At 36.9% G+C, this 24564-nt stretch overlaps 1 protein-coding gene, 1 long non-coding RNA gene and 1 pseudogene across 5 annotated transcripts; 1 reads left to right on the forward strand and 2 right to left on the reverse strand.

Annotated features, from left to right (window-relative positions):
- Positions 1-2901: 2901 nt before the first annotated feature.
- Positions 2902-4121, reverse strand: LOC113052217 (cytidine deaminase-like). Of its 4 annotated transcripts, none has more exons than XM_026216602.1 (5): positions 3928-4121; positions 3517-3627; positions 3299-3410; positions 3153-3210; positions 2902-3021 (listed from the first exon to the last, which is right to left on the reverse strand). In XM_026216602.1, the coding sequence occupies exons 1-5, from the start codon at positions 3932-3934 to the stop codon at positions 2908-2910; spliced, it is 402 nt and encodes a 133-aa protein (XP_026072387.1). In that variant the 5' UTR covers positions 3935-4121; the 3' UTR covers positions 2902-2907. The 4 variants fall into 4 exon arrangements, with proteins under 4 accessions (XP_026072387.1, XP_026072389.1, XP_026072388.1 ...); XM_026216604.1 differs by having other exon boundaries at positions 3517-3598; positions 3928-4120; XM_026216603.1 differs by having other exon boundaries at positions 3517-3646; positions 3928-4119.
- Positions 4122-4648: 527 nt separating this feature from the next.
- Positions 4649-8302, reverse strand: LOC113052219 (uncharacterized). Its single transcript, XR_003277005.1, has 8 exons — positions 8223-8302; positions 8040-8122; positions 7785-7835; positions 7475-7687; positions 5563-6445; positions 5365-5415; positions 4992-5183; positions 4649-4863 (listed from the first exon to the last, which is right to left on the reverse strand). It is a non-coding gene; the product is annotated as an uncharacterized LOC113052219 (long non-coding RNA).
- Positions 8303-20301: 11999 nt separating this feature from the next.
- Positions 20302-21585, forward strand: LOC113052447 (protein canopy 4-like; annotated as a pseudogene).
- The last annotated feature ends 2979 nt before the right edge of the window (positions 21586-24564 follow it).

Consider the following 24564-nt stretch of genomic DNA (forward strand, 5'->3'; position numbering starts at 1 on the left):
TCATCTAACAGCGCGGTTTTTTTTTTAAAGTTACGCTACAATCACGACTGTAATTCAGGCAGAGTTCCTGCAGAGATTCAACCTTAAACGCTCCCGTTCCAAATCCTGAGCGCATCACTGAGCCCGAGCTCACTTGAGTGAACTGTAATTCATTCCACAAACATGCCCATGAGAACCAATACTCTCCTTAATGAAAAACATGAGTAAAGTGGAAAAATTGTGCTTTCTCATATACAGACGGTCTTGAGATTGTTCTGATCAGAATAGCTTATAAAGTGCAAGACTGAATCGTCTTCTAATGCATTTACTGCCACAATCTTTCATAAAACATCTGGTTGAACTGTAACAAAAGCTTAAGCACACACAGGATGAATCTTTTGATCAAGTGGCTGTTGATAAGAGAAAAGTAACCATCCTTTTTTTCCCCTCCACAACTTTTCATAAATCTTTTAAAAATACAGATCATCTAAATTGCAATTTCACTATTATGTATGAAATAGCTTTTAATTTCACTTCTTTTAAAAAAAAAAAAGAATCACATGATGGCTTGTTTCATATGAATGTAGATGCAAACACAAACAAAGGTTTCATTTCATGTATCTGCTTTGTCTTTTGGTTTCCACTATTTTGAATGCCTCGTGTATTCTGGTGGGGGGATTTTAAGATTTTACAGGGTTAAGTTGTGTGTACAGTACACACATAGTGTGCTTTCTTGTGAATGCAATTATGGAACAAAAAAGAAGGAATTCTTAAGTGCCTCATGGTAGGTATACTTTCCCTAGTAGCATTGGATTAGCATGGAAGTTTTTTTTGCTGGATCATCACTGTGGTTGCTATCAGCAGCAATCTTGTCACACTGAACATTGTACTTCCAATGTACTTCCCTCTTTAGTCCTCAATTTGAATTTTTCTGAAAATGTATGTGATTCTTGTCAATACTTTTCATAATGCTTCATTTTAGTTCAGAAAACAAAAATACTCCTGACAAAGACATGTTTTTCGTTGTTGCTCTCTCACACCAACTAATGTTCACTTTCCATCTCAGTCTACCAAAAGAACAATGTGTGAGTGTTTTTCCTATGTGATAACACAGTATCTTAGCCCCCTCTGGCTCACAGTGAGGAGAATTTCAAATAGTCCCGGGACAGCAGGGTCATAGGGATTACCAATAATTTTCTCTACTAGGAAACTGTCTCCATCAAGCTGTGCTTTAAGGCATCCTGCATGTTCTATCTTACCAGTTAAAAGTTATTACTCCAGTCTTCAGTGTCAAAGATCCTTCAGAAATCATTTTAGTAGTCAAAAATTCACAATTTATTCACAGTTGAAAAATAATATTTAATATCTGTATATTATTTAAGGAAACTTTTTTTTTAATTTTTCTTTTAGGATACTTTGATGCATAGAAAGTTCAAAAGAACAGCATTTTTTTTTTTAAATATAGATTTTAAAAAAAAAAATATTATAAAGATCTTTATTGTCACTTTTGATCAACGCATCCTTGCTAAATAAATTTTATTTACTTAAAAAAAAAGAAAATATTATTTACTTTTCACAAACTTTGAAAGTACATGTGAATTGGGTCAACCAACAGACATCTGGCTAAATTGACCAGATTATTTCACACAGCCTCAATAGGTCTTTATGACAGCGTAACTTTATACTTTTGTAATAAAAAAAGAAAAAAAAGTTTAAACCATCTTTTAAAATTCTCTCTAACTTTTTGTTTTACATTAAGAAAAGCCAAACAAGTCTATGCATTAAAAAAGCTGGTATACAATGAAACCTGTTTAAAGATTTCTGACCATTCTTAAGGCTGGTTCACACGGCAGGATAATTAGGCCGATTTTAGCCCCGATTCACCCCTTCCGACAATCTTAGGATGCTCCGATTATCGTAAAATAATCTGATCAAATATTCCTGCCGTGTGTGGTGTGTTAAGACTGCTCTCCTCTGCTCGGAAGAATGTCGGGACCGCTCCAATCTCAAATCAGGGATATCCAACATGTTGGATTTATTTTGCCCGATTTCTTCTCGTGTGTGGTGTCCCCCGAGGACAAACAATCACGCAGCCTGTGGACTGTGGGCGTGTAGCCAATCAGAAAGCGAGGTGACGAGGCGGCGAGCAAGTACCGGGAAACAAAATCAAAACAGCCGGCCTATATAATATAACAAATATAACAAATACAAATAAAGTCGATGGGCATAACTACATCTACAACTGCAGTCCACCAGAGTACATGGAAACGAATATATGAACGTTATTTCAACGGTTATTAATCTGTGTAGTACGTAACAACATTTCTATGAGATGAAACAACAAATATCATGATGTAGCAAGTATAGTCCATGCTCGCGTTGTCTCCACCCCTTTTTGACCATCGCCTTTTCTTGTTTTTCTTTTGTTTTGTTTTTTCCGTTAAAAACAAAGCACAACTATGGCCACTGCACCCTCTTCTTCCGCCATGATTGTTTACTCTGAAGTCACGTTGATCTCGAGGGATTTTGCGAGATTTCCCCGTCTGACCTGGGAATGCTCGGGAGTCAATTCGGTTCGTGTGTGATGTGTTGATTTTGCCGTGTGGCTGCACACCACACACTGAACGACCAAAACTGTTAGACCGGTGATTTTTTATCGCCGTGTGTGGGGTCTCTCAGGTTTGGAAAATCGGCCGACAATTTTAAAATCGTCCCGTGTGAACCAGGCCTTAGGTACTACATCTTTTGAAGACTGCAGGGGTGTATGGTGCTCTATAGTGGGGACTGAGATGATGTTGTGACGGAAAGGCCTTCAGAAGCGGAAAACTTATGTACAGCGCACTTCACATTTTAATTCTTCATAGTAGGTATCAATCCTAAATTTAGATTAAAAAAATATATAATAATTACATTTGAGGGCAAGTGCATTTAGTTCTTTTGCAGGTGAGCTGGGGTGAACGCTAAAGGCAAGAGCTCTCTGAGACTGGTCTTCTTATAGGTTCCATCTGGCTTAGTGAGGTAAACGTCCCATTCTGTGCCAAACTAAGACAACACAGAGTTGAAGAAGAAAAAAAAAGAGCAAGTGAGAGGAAAATATTTTAAAAAGCTGAGATAAATGAAAAAAATTCTAAAGTAATGACTGTCATTACATGTGATCAAATATGTAGCCATACCTCCATTAATACCTGTCGACAAGCACCGCAGGGTCCCACAAAACTATCTTTGATATCACTGTTGGTGAGATGAAAAGGATTCTTTAACATACTAAAAATATATTCTCTGTTCAGTAAGTCAGCCTGTATTGGAATATATGATATACCATGTGACAGCTATGGCTGTAAATCTTCGGTAGCCTTCTGCGACCGCTCTCTGTATTGCAGTTCTCTCCGCACATACAGTAAGGCCATAGGAGGCATTCTCAACATTGCAGCCTAAAACACATAAGTCATGAACACTCTGAGAGCATAAGATGATAAAATGCTGTAGAATCATGTTGGTTCAGTCAAATGAAATAAATAATCATGTGCATCGGCCTACCGGTGATAATGGCGCCCCCTGTCGTCAAAACGGCAGCACCGACTGGAAACCCGCTGTACGGACAGTAAGCCATTTCTCGTGCCTGCAAGCATTTTGCTACTAGTTCCGCAACTTATTCACAAAAGTTAAGCTCGTGCATGACGAAACAAAAAAAAAAAAAGGACAAAACAACGGGAGAAAATAAAAAGGCGCATCAATATACAACTATACCACTGTTTTACTTAATGAAATATATCTTAAGACAAAACTAGCAATATACACACAACCCAGCAAGCCTTCATTGCTATTTTATCTCCTAAAAGTAACATGCACATGCCAAAACAAAGGCCTGTCAACTAGCAAACGTGCATTAAATTCAGGCTGCAAATCCGCATGCTTGTTTTACATGTATTGGATTAAATGTGCACCTACCGGCCATAACTAACCGTCTTGTTACCCTGGACTAGATATTTTCAAAATACACCGCAGTTTTATGAACAGTTGTTTTTACCTCGACAGAGATAACGACATTTCTTGGACGGGGGCTGTGACAGGACAACTGACCTCGAGCAATTGTTGTGGGCGGGGCAAAAACGACCCTAACAACCCTCTCAATTCATAAATACATGAAAAAATAAATAGTATTTTAAATAGTTTAGCACGCGTTTTAATTTTGATATTTACAACTGTTCTCTATGAAAAAATATATACTGACATATAAAAAAAAAAATAAAAAAATAGAAGAATTTCTATTTTTCTATTTCTACTTTTAACCCTCTGGCCCTCACATAAAAAAATGGATTTTAAATGCTTTCACTCTATTTTAATGTGAACAATTGCATTTATAAAAAAAAAAAAATGTAAATAAATAAAGAGATAAAAAAAATATGAATTCTAATGGAGAAAATAGCTAATTATAATTGTATAAATATTGCATAGTATCATAAAATTCCCTAAAAATCATATATAATAATAAAAAAATATTATTGAACAGAAATATATTACATTGGTTTTCCTGAAGAAGAAAAAAGTAACATTTCAAGGCTTCGGTCACTTTTAACCACGAAGAAGGTTAGTGTGATTCCCAAACGAAGATGGTCAGAGGGTTAAAAATGCATTTAATAAGATCACTCAGTATAAATAATACAGGGCATTTTCAGAGCATCACTGGAATTTATTGAGCATACTGCTCTATTGGTGAAGAAAGCATAGGTTTCAAAATTATATACAAACCAAAAAGACACAGTATGAACACACAAAGAAAGCCTAGATTGTTAATCCAAAATGCAAACAAATACAGGGTTCTCTGACAGTGGTCTCTGGTGGGAGCATAGTTGGGAGGATATATGGAGTAAATCCAGTAGGTACCTGAAAGAACAGAACGAGAACGCCATTGGTTTTAATTTCACTATTATTTATATATACATAAATAAGAATAAAGATGTTATATTGACACTGAGCTGACACTACCAGTAATGTAAATCTCTTTCCCTCACCAGCAAAGAACCAGCACACAATGAATATGAAGAGCATAAAGCTGAAGGCACTGCAGAACCGTGCCAGTAGACAGTCATCCAAAGTGTTCCTCAGGTACATGACCAACAGTAAAAGCAAACCAGTCACTCCAGCCACAGTCACATAGATGGAGAGGTTTGGCTGAACAGGGCACTCATGAAAATGACTTGCTCCTAGAAACATTAATCCAAACAGCCATATGTAAAAAAATAGAATAAAAAAAGGCTTCTAGTGGTGCGATAAAGCTTCTCCTCTTCTTTGGTAATTGATATACACTTATTAATTAAAAGCAAGCATTTACAGCACTTATCATCTTTTCAATATTTTATACTGTAAACAAAAACTGCTCTTTACCTAATCCAGTAGCTGTTATTAAAATCATCCATGCAATCATGTTTATCATCACTGGAAAAAAAAAAAGAAGAGTTGTATTATTATTATTATTTTTTGGTTTATTGGTGATTGGGGAAATTATATATATATATATATATATATATATATAGTATACACACACACACACACACCATTTTAAAGCTTTCTTGATATTCTTACCAATTAAAGATTTTCTGGCAGCTGTCTCCGTAGTCTCCATCTTCAATAATTTCTTAAATAGTTCATAAGAATGTAATTTTTATATTAGAAAAATAAATAAAATAAAATAAAAATGGCCTCATAGGCTTTCAAATATGAGGAGAACTCTCCCAAAATTAGCTTTATTGTGAAGATGTGAACAGAATATTGAAGTTAAAGCGGACAGAGCTGCTCGGAGTCAACCAGTATGTTTTCACAGCTCTGTGGTCAGCAGACTCAGCCAGTAGCTTTAAAACACTTCCTTTGGCAAAATGTTGAGAAACTGTTTTTGCAAACCCAAACTGAAGCAGAGCAACCACCTTTTTGCCTCTATGTACATTTTTATTTATATATAAAAAAAAAATAGGTTAACAAAATTTGAGTAGTATGAATATTACACATTGCGGTGACAGTTTATATTGGATTTATATTGATATTTTTCAAGTCTAGGCCTTGATTTTGAACTGGAGGTAAATATATAATTATACAGGTGATCTCAAAAAAGCTGATTTTCTGTAGCCCTGTACTAGAAAATAGGATATAATATCAAGGTCATGGATTTGATTCTTGGGGAACACACTGATCAAATGTATAATTAAATTGTGATTTAAATTAAATCATGCATATTCCAAAATATCTAATGCTTGTTGCTGAGAGTTTGAAGCCAATGACTGTGGCCTTTGGCAAGTATTCTTTACACAGATATAAAGCACTGAACATCCACTACACAGCAGCAGGACAGCCAAACAGCCATAACAGACTGTATTCAACCAGAATGCAAAGAGGTAGAGAGTTTTGTTGCAGTAGTTCTGTCCATTTGTTGGGTCATAACTTGGAGGATGTACAGAATATATCCAGACACTCCCTGGAATACACAGAGAGAACTTTTCAGTGGAGTTAAATATTAATTTGATATCTGTGAAATTTAAACAACAAAATTAATATTCTTTTTTTATGTCCTTCTATATTTTACATTTATTTTTGCTAATATTTTCCAGTTTAATTTAAAGAGTAGTCCACCGATCGTCAAACAGCTTGTTACAATGTAGTTTAGGTAAATGGACAAAGTGTATTATTTTTCTAAGATATCTGCACAGAGATATTCATGTCAGCAAAAGTCTGCTGGACTTTTGTGAAAACTGCAGCTTGTACTTCTGCATTTTTGTATTCCCTGTTCTTAAGCCTTATGGGTATTATGGGTGTTGAAGTTTTCCTACCTTTTAGCCACAGACATTTTCCCTCTGTGACACCAATTAAAAAAAGAAATTAAAGGCCAATTTTGCCAGTTTGTAAATTATGCCTTGGCATTATGGCACTAGACTACACATTTTATTTTTTAACCGCAGAGAATGTTTAACCTTCTTTCACATGCATTTCTACATTATTTTTCCTTTAAAATATCATCACCCCTCCTTCTGTAACTCTTGTTTGACAAATATGTGACCCTGGACCACAAAACTTAAGTGTCTTAAGTCTTAAGTGTCAATTTTTTCTAAATTATCTTTCCATTGATGTATGGTTTGTAGGAATGGTCAACACGTGGCCGAGATACAACTATTTGAAAACCTGGAATCTGAGGGTGACAAAAAAAAAAAAAAAAAAAAAAAAAAATTAAATATCACTTTTAAAAGTTGTCCAAATTAAGTTCTCAGCAATGCATATTACAAATCAAAAATTAAGCTTAGATATATTTATGGTAGGAAACATACAAAACATTTTCATGGAACATAATAGCCTATTTGCTTAATATCCTAATGATTTTTGGCATTAAAAAAAATAAAAACATAAAAAAATTATTTTCACCATAAAATGTTTTTTTTTTTTTTGGCTATTGCTAAAAATATACCCCAGCGACTTAAGACTGGTTTTGTGGTCCAGGGTCACATATACTCACCTGTGATGAACCAGCAGACAACAAATAGGTAGAGGATAGCGCTGACGGAGATGATCAGGATAGACAACAGCAGCAACTCAAAGGCATCCTTTGCAAGTGTACCACACAATAAGCCCAGGCTTACTATCAGAACAAGCAAAACAAATACACCAAATACTATAAGGTAGACTGGGATGTAGGGCTGGACAGGACAGTCTCTCAGAAAGTAAGCCCCTAAAAAACAAAAAAAAACAAAGGCAGGTTTGGTTTACAAAGGCAATGTTTCTAGCACAGACAACAGTGAACAATGAGGTAAAAATGCATGATTTACCAATTCCAGTGGCAGCAATTATAACCCCCAGAACAACAACAGTCAGTAAAGCTGAAAAATAAACAGATTGCTCAGACAATAATAATGTTTACATACTTTGCCAAGTATACACTAAAATTAGAAACATTTGTGAGAGAGAGAGAGAGAGAGAGAGAGAGAGAGAGAGAGAGAGAGAGAGAGAGAGAGAGAGAGAGAGAGAGAGAGAGAGAGAGAGGTTATATTAGTTTAACAGATAAAAAGACATCATATTCTTACCAAACAGTGATGTTAAAAATGGTGATGGCTTTGAATCGTCCATTCTCAGAATATATGATAGTTGCTGAATATGAACTATTACTCTGTTTAAAAATAAGAAAATATAAGATATCATTAGACATTAAACTATGTTGATTATTAAAATGGAATACATGGCTCTAAGGATCATTAAAAGTCCCTCACTTCAGCGTAAATGTTGACAAAAGTTTACTCTTGCATCTCCTGTCAGGCTTTAAACAGCATAACTGTGTAGTGTGTTCACCTCATAACATTAAGAATGGTGAAATTCTTCTCGATCTGTCTTACTGAAAGTAGCTAGGATTTCCAGTATTTCCTAACTTACAATAAACCCCTTGAGTCAAACCTAGCGTTATGTTACATCAGAGTGAAACTCGTTTCCGCGGTGAGCCACATGCTTTCCACTATGAAGCGGTCTTATTAAAGCGAAAGGAAACATTTCATTTCTAATTAGCCTCAACCAAAACCGTCAGTGAGATCTTGGTGTTATTGTAAAAGGACCTCAAGAGAAGTAACACACTAACGATGACATTAAATTGGCAGTAAAGACATTTACAATATTACAATACACTACCATTTCAAATAAATGCTGTCCTTATCTAATCTAAATCAGCATGTTAGAATCAGAGATTCACACACAAACATTTTACAATTGCTCTAATTAACTGATTTCTTGCTTGAGCATAAAGTACTTCTTTAAAACCACTGAAAACCTTGTTGAAAACCTGAAAATGACCCCAGACTTTCAAACGAAAGTGTCTTCTGCTTTTCCAAATTGCGCAAAATTGTTTGCATGTGAAATCTTCTGCTTTCTCCTCAGTAGCCTTTATCTGAGAAATGACATTACCAGCTGGATATATGCATCTTGTATATAGCACAATATTGTCTTATATGACCCTGTAATATATTGTGCTAGGAAGTGGTTAGGAGAGATGAACGACAGACACATACTCTGCAAGCGTACTTGTTGTTACTGAGAACTCCTGCTCAATAACAGGCCATACACGTACATTCAGAAGGGGCGTGGTTTACATAAATCACACTCAGAAAAATCTATTACACTCCTTCCCCATTAGATTTGAACATCTTCCTTACAACCTAAACAGCTTGGAAACTACTTATGTATTTATTTCTTTACTGTAACAGAAAAAAAACAAATGGCTTCCAACCATTTAGATGAAAGTATTACAAAATAATATAACAAAATATATTACAACAGCTGTAATATATATATCTTAGGCTCAATGATTGGCATGGAACAGTCACCAACGGTATGAAAATTCAATAGTCCTCTGTTATCATCAATGACACTTGAATTTGGGATCTCTAACACACCAGGCATGGGGGATCCTTCTGCAGTGTTTCTGGGCAACATATGGTCCACATGGATAGTGTGCCTTCTCTGACCCTCCTGCACGACATAACTTACAGGACCCTTTCGCTCAATCACTGTTGCACTCAACCATTTCTTCTGTCCTCCTCTGAAATTTCGGACACATACTGATTCTTCCTCCACAAAGGATCTTAGGACTCATCTTCCAAGATCATGTTGTTTCTTTTGTTCCAGCTGTTTTCCTTGAACCAACTTTGCTAGACCAGGCTTCAACAGTGAAAAACGTGTCCGGATGTGACATTTTAGAAATAGCTCTGCTGGTGTTTTTCCAGTTACGGTATGAGGTGTAGACTGATACATTATCAAGAAATTGCCAATATATGCTTGAGTGAAAGCATCTTCTTACCATGTTTTTCACAAACATTTTTCAGAAGTGAGTGTTTAAGTATCTATACAGATCTTTCTGCAGCACCATTTGAGGCCGGATGATAGGCTGGGACCTGTGTAGGTTTTATTCCATTTCCCTTTAGGAAATCAATGAACTCAGAAGACACAAGCTGTGGCCCATTATCGGAGACCACCTCCTCTGGTATCCCATATGCTGCAAACAATTCTCGCAGTGCATCGATGGTGAGTGAGGAGGTGACTGATGACATTGGCACCACCTCTAACCATTTTGAATGAGTGTCGATCACTACTAGAAAGAACCGCTTGTCTTTTTCTGCAAAATCAATGTGGATCCTATACCATGGCCTGTCAGGCCATCTCCAAGGATGAAGGGGTGCTCCTGCAGGTGAATTTTGAACTGCCAGACAGCAGCTACAGCTGCGCACTCTCTCTTCAATGCAGCCATCTAATCCTGGCCACCACAGGTAACTACGAGCGATGGTCTTCATACAGCAGATTCCTGGATGCTCATTGTGTAGCTCGTCCACTAGTCTTGAACAATATTTGGGTGGAATTATAACACGCATTCCCCACAACACACAGCCTTGGTCCTTCGACAGCTCATGTCTACATGTGAAGTATCTTCCTGCAACACATAGTTTGGCCAACCATTCACAGTATAATCTCACACTTTGTATAGTGTAGGATCCTTCCGTGTTGCTTGGGCTAGGTCCCTTGCTAGACACTGGAAGATCATCAAACTGGGAAAAATAGAACACACTTCCTTCTTCCCCAGTACAATCTTTAATCACTGTTGGCAGTTTGGACATTGCGTCAGCATTCATGTGGTCAGCAGATTTCCGATACTCAATGTCATAATTATAAGCCATCAACACAAATGCCCGTCGCTGCATTCGAAGAGCTGCCAAAGTTGGTATTGCTGCCTTTGGTCCGAGAATCTTAAGCAGAGGCTTGTCGTCAGTTATTAGTGTGAACTTATACGTCCATAAATATATTTATGGAACTTCCTTACCCCATAGATGATGGACAGGGCTTCACGTTCTAGTTGAGCATACTTTTTTCAGTTTCTGTCAGCGTGCGAGACGTGAATGCTATGGGGCGCTCCTCTCCATTGTCCATAATGCGAGATCACCGTGACCATGCCATAAGGTGAGGCATCGCATGCTAATTTCAGAGGTCGATTGCCATCATAATGTACCGGCACTGTGCTACTGAGCAACAGCTGTTTTGCCTCCTCAAAAGCCATATCACAATCAGCAGTCCAACTCCACGGTTGCTTCTGTTTAAGCAGATTTTGTAAAGGCTGAAGTCCACTGGAGAGATTTTGCAAGAAACGACCATAATAATTTAGGAGGCCCAAAAAAAGACCATAATTCAGTGACATTATTTGGTTTTGGGGCGTTTACAATCGCTGATACCTTTTCGTCAGTAGGATGAAGTCCCTCTTTATCGATGCGGTGCCCCAAATACTCAACACTGCTTTGCATGAACTGACATTTGGAATGTTTAACTCTGAGACCATACTTCTCCAGTCTGGTAAGCACTTCATCCAGTTTCTTGATATGGTCCTCTTTTGAGCTGGCAGTGACAAGGATGTCATCCAGGAGACAGGTGACATGTTCTAGCCCTTGAAGGATTTGATCCATGACGGCCTGGAAAATAGAAGGAGCACTGGCCACACCATAACTCGAACGATGCTACTTGTACAAGCCCCAGTGGTATTTGTGGTAAGGTATTTCTCTGAGTGCTGGTCCAGTTTTAATTGCTGATAAACATGCGCCAAGTCCAGTTTACTAAACAATGTTCCACCTGCCAGCAAACTTTATAGTCACCACAGCTGCAGATGGACTCATCACTTTTTGGCCCTGTCACTTCTGTCAATTTTAGATACTATGACTGCTTTTTCCAGTCTATCCAGTTCCTTTTCCACCGCCTCTCGTAATGCATAAGGAACAGGTCAAGCTTTCTGAAACATTGGTGTTGCATCAGGACGGACTCGGATAGTTGCTTTGAAATCTTTAATTGCACTCGGTTTGTCAGAAAATACATCTGTGTGTCGTCTCTAACATTGTTTTCACTGCTGGATCAGAGGCCACTTCAGCTTTCTCTACATTGAAAATATTGAGAACGGTATAACTGTGTTGCCATAGCTCATTACCATAAAGTTGCCTTTTGGGAGAATACATTGGGGTAAATAGTGCCAGTGATTTCTGAAGTAAAACAGAACATTTTATTGTTATGAACTGTAATGCTATATGAAAGCAATACAAATTCATTACAAAATTACAAATTTAAGGTTTCTTCAGATATTGTCATCCTATTAAACTGTTGGAATAAAACATATTTTGTAGTTTTTGGGAAAACACAAAGTTAAATACACGATATATGATATTTGTGAATAATTTCTGGCAAAAAGGCTTTGGTAATATATGCCTGAAGTACATAGAACGCTGTCTGTCAATTATGTAACATATAAGAATAAATTTAGATTAATTAAAGTTAAAATCCTATTGTGACTTAGGCGACTTAAAAACTTAATAAAACTTCTCTTTAATAACATAGTGTAAACTCAGAACTAAAATCAGTGTTAGCTAAATTAAACAAATGGCAGGTAAGTCAAACACTGATGAGGCATGTCCATCTCCTCACTTCTACAGATTATCCCATCGGTACATAGGTCTAGGTGGTCTGGATTTGGCATACTACTTAACATCCCACTTGTCAATGCTTCAGGGGAATATAAACTAGGGTGTGGGTAGTTCTTGAGCACATCACCTTCAGGGATAACCCCTTCACTATTTTCTTTAAATGTGTGTGTGTGAGAGAGAGAATATGTTATCCTATGATTGATGATTACCTGTCCATCACTTTAGAGATGTTCTCTTATACCCTTTCTTTGTTACTTCTCCTATCTTTTTCTTGGCGAGCATGATTTCACTAAGTATAACATGTTCCTGGATCACCATCCTTGTGGATTCAGGAACAACATTCCAATCAACAAATCAGAAGTGAGATATAACTTTTCAAGAAATATCTGTTTTAAGCTTACAATCAGGATTAGGAGATTCTACTCACAGCTATCATTTCCCCCTATTTTTGGACTAAATTATGGGTAGGGTTAGGTTTAGGGGTAGAGATTGGGTTAGGTCTATGTTTTTGGACAATAATGTTGATCCAGGATCATCAGATGATGTTGATCCAGGAACATGTCTTACTTGGCAAAATCATGGCAACCCTTTTTCTTCTCAAGGTCATCCTGCAGATATTCATCTCCCATGCCATCTGACGTATGATTTTTCCCTGTTGCATCTCTTTCACTGCTCTGTCCAACTCCACAAGGGCCCCCAGGACAAATCACCCCACTCTCCCCTACCCACTTGGAAATGTTTGGCGACTGGCCTTGGCACGCACTACCACGCCCGGTTAAACTCGACAGTGGAAACAAGGCTAATCACATATTTACAGTAATGCAGGTTACTCAGCTATCATCCGTCTTCTATTTTTAGTGCCAATTATGTAGCCGTTTTCCTTTTATACCACTTAAGTACAATAATTGTATAACGACTTTATCATACTATTAGTTTAGACCAAAAATTAGGTCAGATAAATCGATCTTATTTTCTCCTTTCTAATATATAAAAACACCCTCCTGGTGTACAGCGGTCACGTCATTGTCTGAACGCCAGAGGTCACTGTATTCTGAACAAGTTCACTTGCTATTCTTTTTCCTGTGTTCAGTAGCTAAAAAGAGCTGGTAGACAATTTATGGTTTGTAATGTAGTTCTGAACAATTATGTTCATTTGTTTTTGGTCTAGTCTAACCCAATCAACTAGGTGACTGGATTCTTATGCAAATAAAGCTCTGCGTGTGGTTTCTGTGTAAATGCATACACTTTTCTTAGTCCTCCATACTGGATGTAACCAACTGTAGGGTTTTCTTAATTCGGTCTCTGGTTATTTCTGTAAAGTTGAAAGGAATAACAAAGCATCTGAGTGGGTGGCCAAAACGTACTGCCTTAATTGTTACATGATTGCAATAGCACAGAGAATATTCGGTTTCAAAATGAGTATTAAGACTTAATTTTTATTGGAACCATACAAATATGTTACCAACACAAGTTATTTTAAGACAATTAAACATTAGATTAACACATTTCTACGTCATTAAAAAAAAGCCACACACAAACCCAAAAACCCTGGTCATCAAGATCCATTAAGACGGCCCACAGAGTTTTTGCTAGTCCTTTGCCTTTCCACAAATGCAAGCACGGATACAAAGGGAGCACCCAATGAACAGGGCCACACCTAAAAGAATGTATGCCAGCGTGGTGGTCCAGAAAGCAAACAGGTAGAGGGTCTTATTGCAGTATGGACCTCTAGCCAGTGTTTGGTTGTAGTTAGGAGGATAAATGGAGTAAATCCACACACTGCCTGATTTAAAAAAAAAAAAAAAAAAAAAAAGAAATTTACACATACAGACACAGCTTCACAAGCCACAGGATTTCAGAAGAATATCTGCTGTTGGTCTTTGTAATGGATTAACTAGATGTACAGAAGCTGTCGAAAACCTATGACATTAAATGACCTTTTCCTCCCACATATCTTACCACTGATCATCCAGCAGAACAAGAAGATTGAAACTAGTGCGTTCCACACTCTGGAGATACGGCCGAGCGTGGTTTGACCTCCCTCCACCTCAGTCTCCCTGGAGCAGGGCAGACAAGACAGCAAGGCCAGAAATACACTAAACACTCCACATACCAGCACGTACACTGGGATATAGTGCTGCTGAGTACAGTCTTTGAGATAAACTGCACCTGTAATGGTAGGGGACATAAGAGCACTTAATGGATCGTAAAAGCAGAGGAAATACTACAGTACATATTCACTGCAACGCACCTATTGCAATTTGAGCAATGGGAAGAGCCAGGAGTAGTAGTTTTGTAAGAACTGAAATAAAAGTCAGACAAAAAAAAAAAGTTACTTGAGCCAATATACTTTGTTCATTAAAGTACGACAGTAACAATGGTTATGGTGTAAAACTCCCATACCAAGGCAAGTTATACTAGTTTTTGGAGGAGAGCTCATGTAATTCCACATTTGCTCTGGATCCATGGTGCCTATGCAAAACATACAACATCACAACCATAGAAACGCATGACTGATTCAAAAAGCATTCATTGTACTTTTATTACAGTACTGGAATGCAGCATGCAGAAGACTGAATATAACAGACTGACGCGTCCAAGACACTTTTTTTGCTGTCAAATATTTAACTTCATTACTGGAAGTATAAATTAGTGCTCAGAGAGTATTAAACTTAAACTTCAATGATTTAAGTTAGTCCAGAAAACTTAAACCACTAGCTTCATACTACTAAAGTATTGATCAATTTAACTTCGTATCCGCATTAGATTGTGCTATATAAATTTGTGAATAACAATACTCTTACAGATATGTCATAATAAAACTGCCTTAACATATGTTAATGCTTGCCTGTAGTTCTAGTCCTGGAAAGTCTTTGCACTACAGCAGTGATCCATAAAATCTAACTTGTGAGGTCCACTTTTCTTCAGAGTTGAGCTCTAACCCTAATCAAACACACCTGAGTTTGCTAATCAGTGTCTTCAATATCATTAGAAAATCACAGGTAGGATTGTTTGATTAGGGTTGGAGCTAAATTTTGCATGAAAATGGATCTAACGAGCCAGATTTGAGGATCACTGCTATGGGATCAGAAATAGCCTGAAATGATTCTTCATGGGTTATGGTCTCACTATTTAAGATGGTAGCGGTTAAAGTTTTTTTTTTTTTTTTTTTTTTGTGATGCATGTTTTTGACTGCAGATCAAGTACAGTGAATTTCTTAATTAGAATTTAGCAATAACAACATCTAAGCATCATTGTAATAACATAAAATCACCTGAGAAGCAAAACTGTTAGAACATATTTTAAAGAATGTTTTAAAAAAACATTTGCATTGAGTTTGATGAAAACCACCAAGAACCCTGTAATTAAGATCCATGAAGATGGGCCACAAAATGAGACAAAAAAAAAAAAAAAGCCTATTGGCTATAATGCTATTTAGTTTTTTTTTTTTTTGTAACCCATCCCAGCCATTTGTCCCTGGTGTCCTTAGAGAGCTCTTTGGTCTTGCCCATAGTGGAGAGATTGGAGTCTAATTGATTGAATGTGTGGACAGGAGTCTTTTACACAAGTAATGAGTTCAGGACAGATCATACTGCAGCATCAATGATCAGATTTCTGACTGTCGCTGACTTAACTTGGTGTAGCTCTTGTGTTTATAGGAAAAAATAAACTTTTTGTTATGAGCATGCAGGGTGTAGCTCACTTAAAGGTATTATAACCATGCACTCTGCATTGTCTGAGTAAGATTTGGCACTGACGTGTTTGTGTCTGTGGATCAGCTGAGTGTAATTCCTATGTGATACTTGGTCCCTAATGAACAAATAATTGAAAGTATAGGATTTCCAGAATACTCAAATATCTAAATTAATAAACAATCAATATCTGTGATAAGCTTTTGATAGAAATATTGCCTAAATTGAATGATTTAGAACCTTCGACCAAGCCGCTGGATTCCGCATTTTGGGCCGGCGGGTGGATTCTTACATGAGATTAATTTTGAATCAACCCATGTTTAGTGATTACCCCAGTGCATCATAAATAAAATAATATATATACAGAGTGTGTATGTATGTATGTATGTATATATATATATATATATATATATATATATATATATATATATATATATATATATATATATATAAATATATATATATATATATATATATATATATATATATATATATATATATATATATATATACAGTACAAACCAAAAGTTTGGACACACCTTCTCATTCAAAGAGTTTTCTTTATTTTCATGACTATGAAAATTGTAGATTCACACTGAAGGCATCAAAACTATGAATCAACACATCTCGATTGGGTTCAGGTCCGGTGACTGTGGAGGCCAGGTCATCTGGCGCAGCACCCCATCACTCTCCTTCTTGGTCAAAAAGCCCTTGATGCCTTCAGTGTGACTCTGCAATTTTCATAGTCATGAAAATAAAGAAAACTCTTTGAATGAGAAGGTGTGTCCAAACTTTTGGTTTGTACTGTATGTATATATATACCTATATGCACATGCTATTTATAAAATTATTTTTTATATCCTATTTCTGTTAAAGTGATGCTTTTGTCATACATCGTTAACAGCTGGCAGAATCTGTAAACTCTTGTTAAATTCAGCAGGATCAATGCACGCAAAGCTCCGGGTCCTTGGGCGTGTACTGAGAGACTTTGCAGCAGAACTCAAACCGGTCGACCATTGATGCCGTCGCCACTGCCGTCCACTCATATGTCAGAATGCTGATCATAGACTTCAGTTCGGCATTCAACACAATCATCCCTCAACAGCTCATTTACAAACTGGTCCATCACGTTCCTCTGACTATCAATGGTGCGACTGTGTAGAGAGTGAGCAGCACCAAGTTCCTGGGTGTGTATATCACAGAGGACCTCTACGAGACTGAAAACAAAACAGCACTGGCCAAGAAATCACAACAGTGTCTCTACTTCCTCCGCAAACTGAGAAGAGCCAGAGCCCCACCCCCCATCATGTACACCTTCCACAGACGCACCATCGAGAGCATCCTGTCGAGCTGCATCACTGTGTGATATGGCGCCTGCAACGCATATTTAGAGCAGCTGATAAGATCATTGGTGTCTCTCTCCCCTCACTCTAGCACATTTACGGAACCCATCTCACTCGCAAAGCCCTCTGCATTGCAGGTGATCCCACCCAACCGGTCAAATCCCACCTTCCTGAAGGACAGCTTCATCCACCAGGCTGTCAGGAAGCTGAACTCCCTCCTGAACTTGCCCCCCTCCTTCCCCTTCCCCTACCCTACAAAGAATGAAGCATATTTGAAGAGCATGTTAAATTTGTGCGACTGAGTTAATTTTTTCATTTTCATTGTGTTTTTCTTCTTTTGTAATGGCATATTTTTGATAGTTTCTGAAAAAGTTACCTTCATTATTATTGAAACAAATGTCATTCAATATTGTCCTGTAACCTTGAATTTAGCTTTAGTTTCAGGGATGATTGGGTAACGGTGTATTTTCAGACATGTAGTTTCCTTTGGAAAGGAAAAAGGTTTAGACATGCCCTGGAGAGGTTAATTTGTTAGGAGTCCCTTTGCACATAAAACATCTAAAATACATTAAGAGGGAAAGTTATGTTTAGAGGGGTTTGGGTCAGGGTTTAAGAGTGATTGGATACCTCTTGTTAAATTCAAATTCTAAGAAAAAAGTGTATGAGAGACAGTATGTGTGTGTGAGAAGGGACATGATTTAGGGGGACATTTTAGCTATTGGGGTTCTGGCAAGCCACAGGACAGGCCAAGGGCCAACTAAGTGTGCTGGTAAATGAGCCACCTATGAGTGTTTGTAAGTCTGCATTAGTACTTGTGTGTGTGTGTCTGGATCCAGGTTGTGTGCAATTATTGGCCAGGCCAACACTAGCACTGCAGTCTTGACTTAGCTCACAGAGGGAAACACACTAAATGAATCAGAGTTTAGCAAACAAAAAACACCCAACACAGATTACTACTTATATTTATTGATATAAATAAAATAAATAAAATGTATTATATAATATAAATATGATATGATAAATACAAGTGTCAGTATTTATATTATATTATAGGATTATAAAAGTAGTAGTTCACCTTGACTTCCATAGCATGGAAAAAAACACTATGCAAGTCAATGGTGACTAGCAACTGAAGGTGAGAAAATATTTTTTAAATCATCTAATTAATAATAAATAAATGAAAAAAAGCAATTTCAGTAATAAAATTAATGTTAATATTTTATAGTATAGTTATTCATATAATATTTTATATTACTATTTTGTGGACCATGCTTGTAGCACATACTGTTCAGTCTTGATTCTGGCTCATTTGTCTATGCAGATTTGCACCACAGGTTGTTCTGGTTAGTCAGATAACAATGATGCACTGCAATTTTCAAAATCTGTCACAGATCATCAGTTGGACTGAGATCAGGGTTGTGACTGGCCCATTGCTGAACATTCCCCTTTTTGTTCTCAAACCATTTCGATGTAAATTTGAGCCATTTTGAGCATTTGGGATCATTCTCAAGGTAAAATCTGCTCCACTCATTCCAACTTCTATTAAACAAAATGCCTTCAAAATGCCTGATCTCTGGTGATTAGCCCCAGCAGCATCTATCCTGAATCAGCATAGGAATTTTTTCTTTATTTTTAATGAGTGCAAGGCTTGACTTACACATATGTCTTTAAATTATGACTAAAAAACAACTTGACCAGAAAATTCTTTGGGCACATTTTCACCTCAGTACCAGAATAATTATGCTTGACAGTGGAGTTGTCAGGAAATGGTAGTTATTTTAATGATTCACATATGGAGGGCAATTGTAAGGCAATTGTGTCCTTGTTAGAGCAATTGTTTTTCATCTGTCTAACCCTAGGACTTCTACAACAGGACTTAATGTTTTTGCAAACACCTTATTTCAAAATATCTACAAACTAGAAACAATGCCACATAAAAAAAACTAAATTCTCAAACATATACATATCATTAAAGAACCTAATTTTATCAAGTATGTAAGAAAACTGTTGAAAGGGCTGAATACTTTTGCAGTGCAACATAAAATCCATATAAACATGTTGCTATGAAGCCATAGAGTCACAAAACTATTTAAGCTCTTCCTCCAAACCATATAGCATATACAATTACAATACAATACAATAAAATCTTTTTTGTCTACCTGCATGAGGACTGCCGTATGTTTGAGAATGCAACTTCATCCGTCCATTCAGTCTAGCTAACAAACGTGTGTGTGCACACATCCTCACATAAAACACACTATTAGGTTCCAGTGAAGCAAAGGGTTTCTATTAAGACACACAACAGCCAAGAAGTGCCATTGCCTGTGCATAAAATATTTACCACAAACTGTGCAAACATTACAATAAAAACTTTACAAGGTATTAAAACTAAAGTGCATGAAACTAATTTTAATTTTGTTCCATCTAATTGTCTTTATGCATATTTCCTCTTTGAGGTTTTCTCTCCTTCTTTTCTTTAAAAAAGTGTTTGGTCATATCTGACCCTGAAACCTCAGATAAACATACTGAGCGCAACACTTCTCCCACTGCCACCAGTCTCCCTCATTGCTGTCTTTCTGTGTCTCTCACTCTCACATTAACACATGGGCTATCCCTCTTTTCAAAATCCCTTAATTAGGCATGCAGCTGCCCCCGCATACATGTTCATTCATATGCATAATCACTAAATCGATAACGTGTTTTCTGTTTGCCATTCTTACCATCTGCTTTTGCATTGAGCATCCCCTGTTCCCCTAGTCCGAATCATTCTCAAAAAATGCAGATTTTGGCCTTATTGTGAACTCCTAATGAATCAAAATTTGTAAACTGCTGATGGTGGAGTTTCAGGACACTCTGGAAAAAACTGGCCACTCAAAGGAGAAGTTTGAGAAGTTTTGGACACTGGCAAACGCAGGTGCAAAATCAAATACAACACTTCGTAAGTAGTGATGACATACTGACCGTCTGTTCTGTCCCTTTGAGAAAGCTTTCCCTTAAGGTTAGGAAAAAATCCAAATCTAATGAAGGTCTCCCTCCTCTTGCTATTATTACATTTTGTTACCAGAGAAACGCGACTCACTGAGTCCATGGACAACATCTGTGAAATAATTCTGTAGTATATAAAATCTATGCAGAGAGTTCAGGGAGCCTTAGCGCTCTTTCCCAGCCTTCAACGGCGTGAAATTCAGTCAATCCTCATTTAAAGAAATACTTGGAATGTGTGTATTTAATTTGCAAAGTGATTATTAATTTTAGACTACTGTTTTAACCAGGGCACAAGTCAAACCATGAGCACACTGAAGAACCTGATGGATAAGTGAGTGAAGGTAGAGTTGGTGATCCCTTATGAACTGTGGGATGAACCAGTGGAGGTGGCAGACTTAACAACAAAGAAAGAGGCATGGGTGGTGTGGTTGCATGTTTTCATCTTAAATTATATTTAGTTATTGTTTGAGATTAATAATAATGCTTTATAGTGTTTTTTGTTTGAAGGTTGAATGTAAAAAAAAAGATGATCAATATACTATCTTCTAAATAAAATAAAATAAAAACCTTTGGCACAGTGTGGTCAAATTTATATACTGAAATTTATATATAATTTTTATCCCTTTTTATGTTTATATTAAAGTGTGAGAGCATGCTGGAAGAGAATGAAGAGGTTGTGGAGAACTGCTACTTTTATCATCAAGACAAGAGCCTTTACAGATTCTTCTGTGCAACCCTTGTCCTCAGAGACTCAGACCAAGGAAGAATAACACTCTGTGTCTCTCAGCATTCACGAACATATAGACTCGTAATCTAATCCTTCCTTTACAATAAGCCACTATTTTCAAGCCTTATTTTATCTCTTTCAGAGTGCCTGAAAAAGGTATGGAAAGGTGGCATAAAGGGATCCAAAGATTATGAGGGAGAGAATGGAAGACAGAAGTGTGAAAGCAGAGCCAAAATGTTTGATGAATACATACATCTATGCACAAAACTACATGATCCAAGGAAACGTCAAAGTATTTTTCCCTTAATCTACATGGCTTTAACAAACATGATCTGTCAGTGTTTCAATTTTTCCAAATCTGTTAATTTAGCCAGATCATAGGATGTGAATAGTCCTTGGTATTTTACTTTTTTGTCCATGCTGACATCTTGGACATTGGTTAAAAACATATTTTATACAGTGTTACCAGTAATGAAGAAAAACGAGAGGGGGTTCAGCGAAAAATCGGCAGCTGTCAGCAGGAAGTGGCTGTCACTGGCAGCAGGAAGTGGCTGCCAATAAAACCGGGTGGCAGCTGTCGCTAATACCCGGAAATTGGAGGAGGCTGCCGGCGGCAACAAGACAAATAAATAATTATATACACTTAGGATTATGTTTAATACTTTTTTAAATAAGTATAAAGGTCAGTATTGTATATTATTAGATTTAAAATATTGATAAAATATAAACAAAGAAATAAGATCATTTTGCTAAACGTTTATTTCCAGCTGAATGTTTATGCATGCATGTATCATTGTTTGTGTGAAATAAAACAATTTATATTTATATACGAGAGTGGCACTTACTGGGTGTATGTTGTATATTTATTATAGGCTATATACACAAATTACTGAAAAGAGAGAAGTCTCAGAGACCTTTATTTAAAATCATAATTTGCGGTTATATTTGTAGTATTTCAAGAAACAACTATATATATATATATATATATATATATATATATAGTAGCTGTTAAATTTGTAACTGGGTTAGTAAGTTGTCAAAGTCAGTACTTTACAATGTAAACCGTATAAAATATATTCAGTAAACAAGCAGACTAAAATATCAATCAGAATCACTAACAACAATCCGGAGGTATTTTCAAGACTCTTAGACCAGAACTGATGAGGTATACAGAGTTACTTCTCCAGCATCTTGCACCAATCACTGTAAAACCCATGGTGGATGTGCATCTCCCCTCATTTTCCTCTTGCAACATGGTCAAGTCAAGCATCGTTTATTTATATAGTGCGTTTAATAATACAGATCAAAGCAACTTTACAGTATTAAATAGGAAAATAGTGTGTCAGTCAATAATGCAGAAGGACATTAGTAAACTCCGTTTGTAGTCAGTTTAAAAGGCAGTTTATCATTCAATTCAGTGATGTCATCCTTCAGCTCGGTTCAGTTTAAATAGTATCTGTGGAATCATTTGCAATCATGTCAATGATATCACTGTAAATGAAGTGACCACAACGAAGCAAGCCAGAGGCGACAAGGAACCAAAACTCCACCGGTGACAAAATGGAGAAAAAACAAGGTCTTTACAGGGGATCTGTATCTGGGTCTCTAGTTGTCCTGGTCTCCGCTGTCTTTCAGGGATGTAGAGGTCCTTTCTAGGTGCGATCCACCATCTGGTCTGGATACGTACTGGATCCGGGTGACTGCAGTGACCTTCGAATAAGAAAGAAACAGATTAATATAATTGAAGATGTTAATATCTATACGATGTTTGATAGGGAGCCAGTACAGGGTTTACAGAACTGGGCTAATCCGGTCATACTTCCTGATTCTAGGAAGAACTCTAGCTGCTGCATTTTATTATTCATAAGAAAATGGTGACTTTAATACCTAAATTGCTTTATTAACAGTAGACATGCATGCACAGCCATATTAATGATTATTCCCATTGCATCTTGTCATCATGTACAGAGCAGTGATTACATTTTCATGCATAATTTGCACACCTGTGTCTGCAGGGTGTACATTTTGTTCAATTCCTGACATGGCTTAGACTTGTTCTCCATTTTGTTCCACCTGTATATTGAGATGAGGAGCATGAAAACAGCATTATTACAAAGATAAACATTCAGACATGGCAACTGAGAAATGTAATGTTATGGCACCTTTTTAAACCTCTAATCAAATATGTAAAAGAAGATACTCAGTCAAGCCAGCTGGATTGTGCCCTCTTTCGAAAGGAGTCTGCATACAGTACAGCAGACTTCTGAATTTGGAACAAACCAAAGACGGACTAAGTAATGTAGCATCACCCCTCCTCCAGGATCACGTAAAGAAGAATTTCCAACAGGACAGCATCTGGCAACTATTGGTTATTACAAAAAAAAAAAAAAAAAAAAAAAAAAAGGTGTCAGTGCCATGGTTTTGTCTCAAGATGCACATCAGTAATGTTTTTTTTTCTTTTTTTTCTAAATGCATGTTTACAAAAGCGACTTCAATGTTCTAAATTTAACTACAGCCTAATCCTGGCTTAATCCAAGCCCTTGTCTGTGAAACTAGACCTAAAAGTTATAAGGAATTATGAACCGGTCCATTATATTTTGTATAGATAATAAAAAAAAAAGAAAAGAAAAAAGTTGTTTTGCATTCACATGCTTACAACTTCAACTGGTACACAGAACAGTTCTGCACATGCATAGTATTAGAGAAAACACACCAATAGTGCAAAAAAAAAAAAAAAAAAAAAAAAACCCACTTCTTTTAAGAACTCTTAAGTTATTGTATATCACACAATCTCCTGAAAGACTTAACATGCAAAAATATATGGTTAGTGTTGCAAATTTATCTTCTATCATTCCAGTCAAACAACATTCTTTTATATTATTCAATAGACTGTTAACACGCTAACAAACGTTAATATTTAATGGTACGTCAAACGTAATTTGAAGTTAATGGTAGGCCCCTAACAAGGTACACAAACAACGTTGCTACCACTAATTAGATTTCATTGAACAATTAAACCAAAGTAGGCACCAAGTCTACCAAGTCGTTCACCAAGATAACAATTAAAATCAAACTTACAACGTAAAAAAACATTAATTACTCCGATAACCAATTTCTGAACTTACCGTTTGATCAATCGCAACCATTACTGAAGCGTTTGGGTGCAGTTATATCTGATTGGTTGCGCCCACGTTGGTCGATACTGATTGGCTCCCACCGAATGGCAGGTCCCGCCTACCATCCGGCTGCCAGTTACTGCCTTCCGGCTGTCAGTTAATGCCTTCCGGCTGTCAATGGCAGCCACTTCCTGCTGCCAGCTGCCGATTTTTTATCTGAACCCCACTGAAATGTGCACTTGTTTTTTTTTTTAC

The sequence above is a fragment of the Carassius auratus genome, chromosome 32 (assembly GCF_003368295.1).
Source record: "Carassius auratus strain Wakin chromosome 32, ASM336829v1, whole genome shotgun sequence".
Classification (NCBI taxonomy): domain Eukaryota; kingdom Metazoa; phylum Chordata; class Actinopteri; order Cypriniformes; family Cyprinidae; genus Carassius; species Carassius auratus.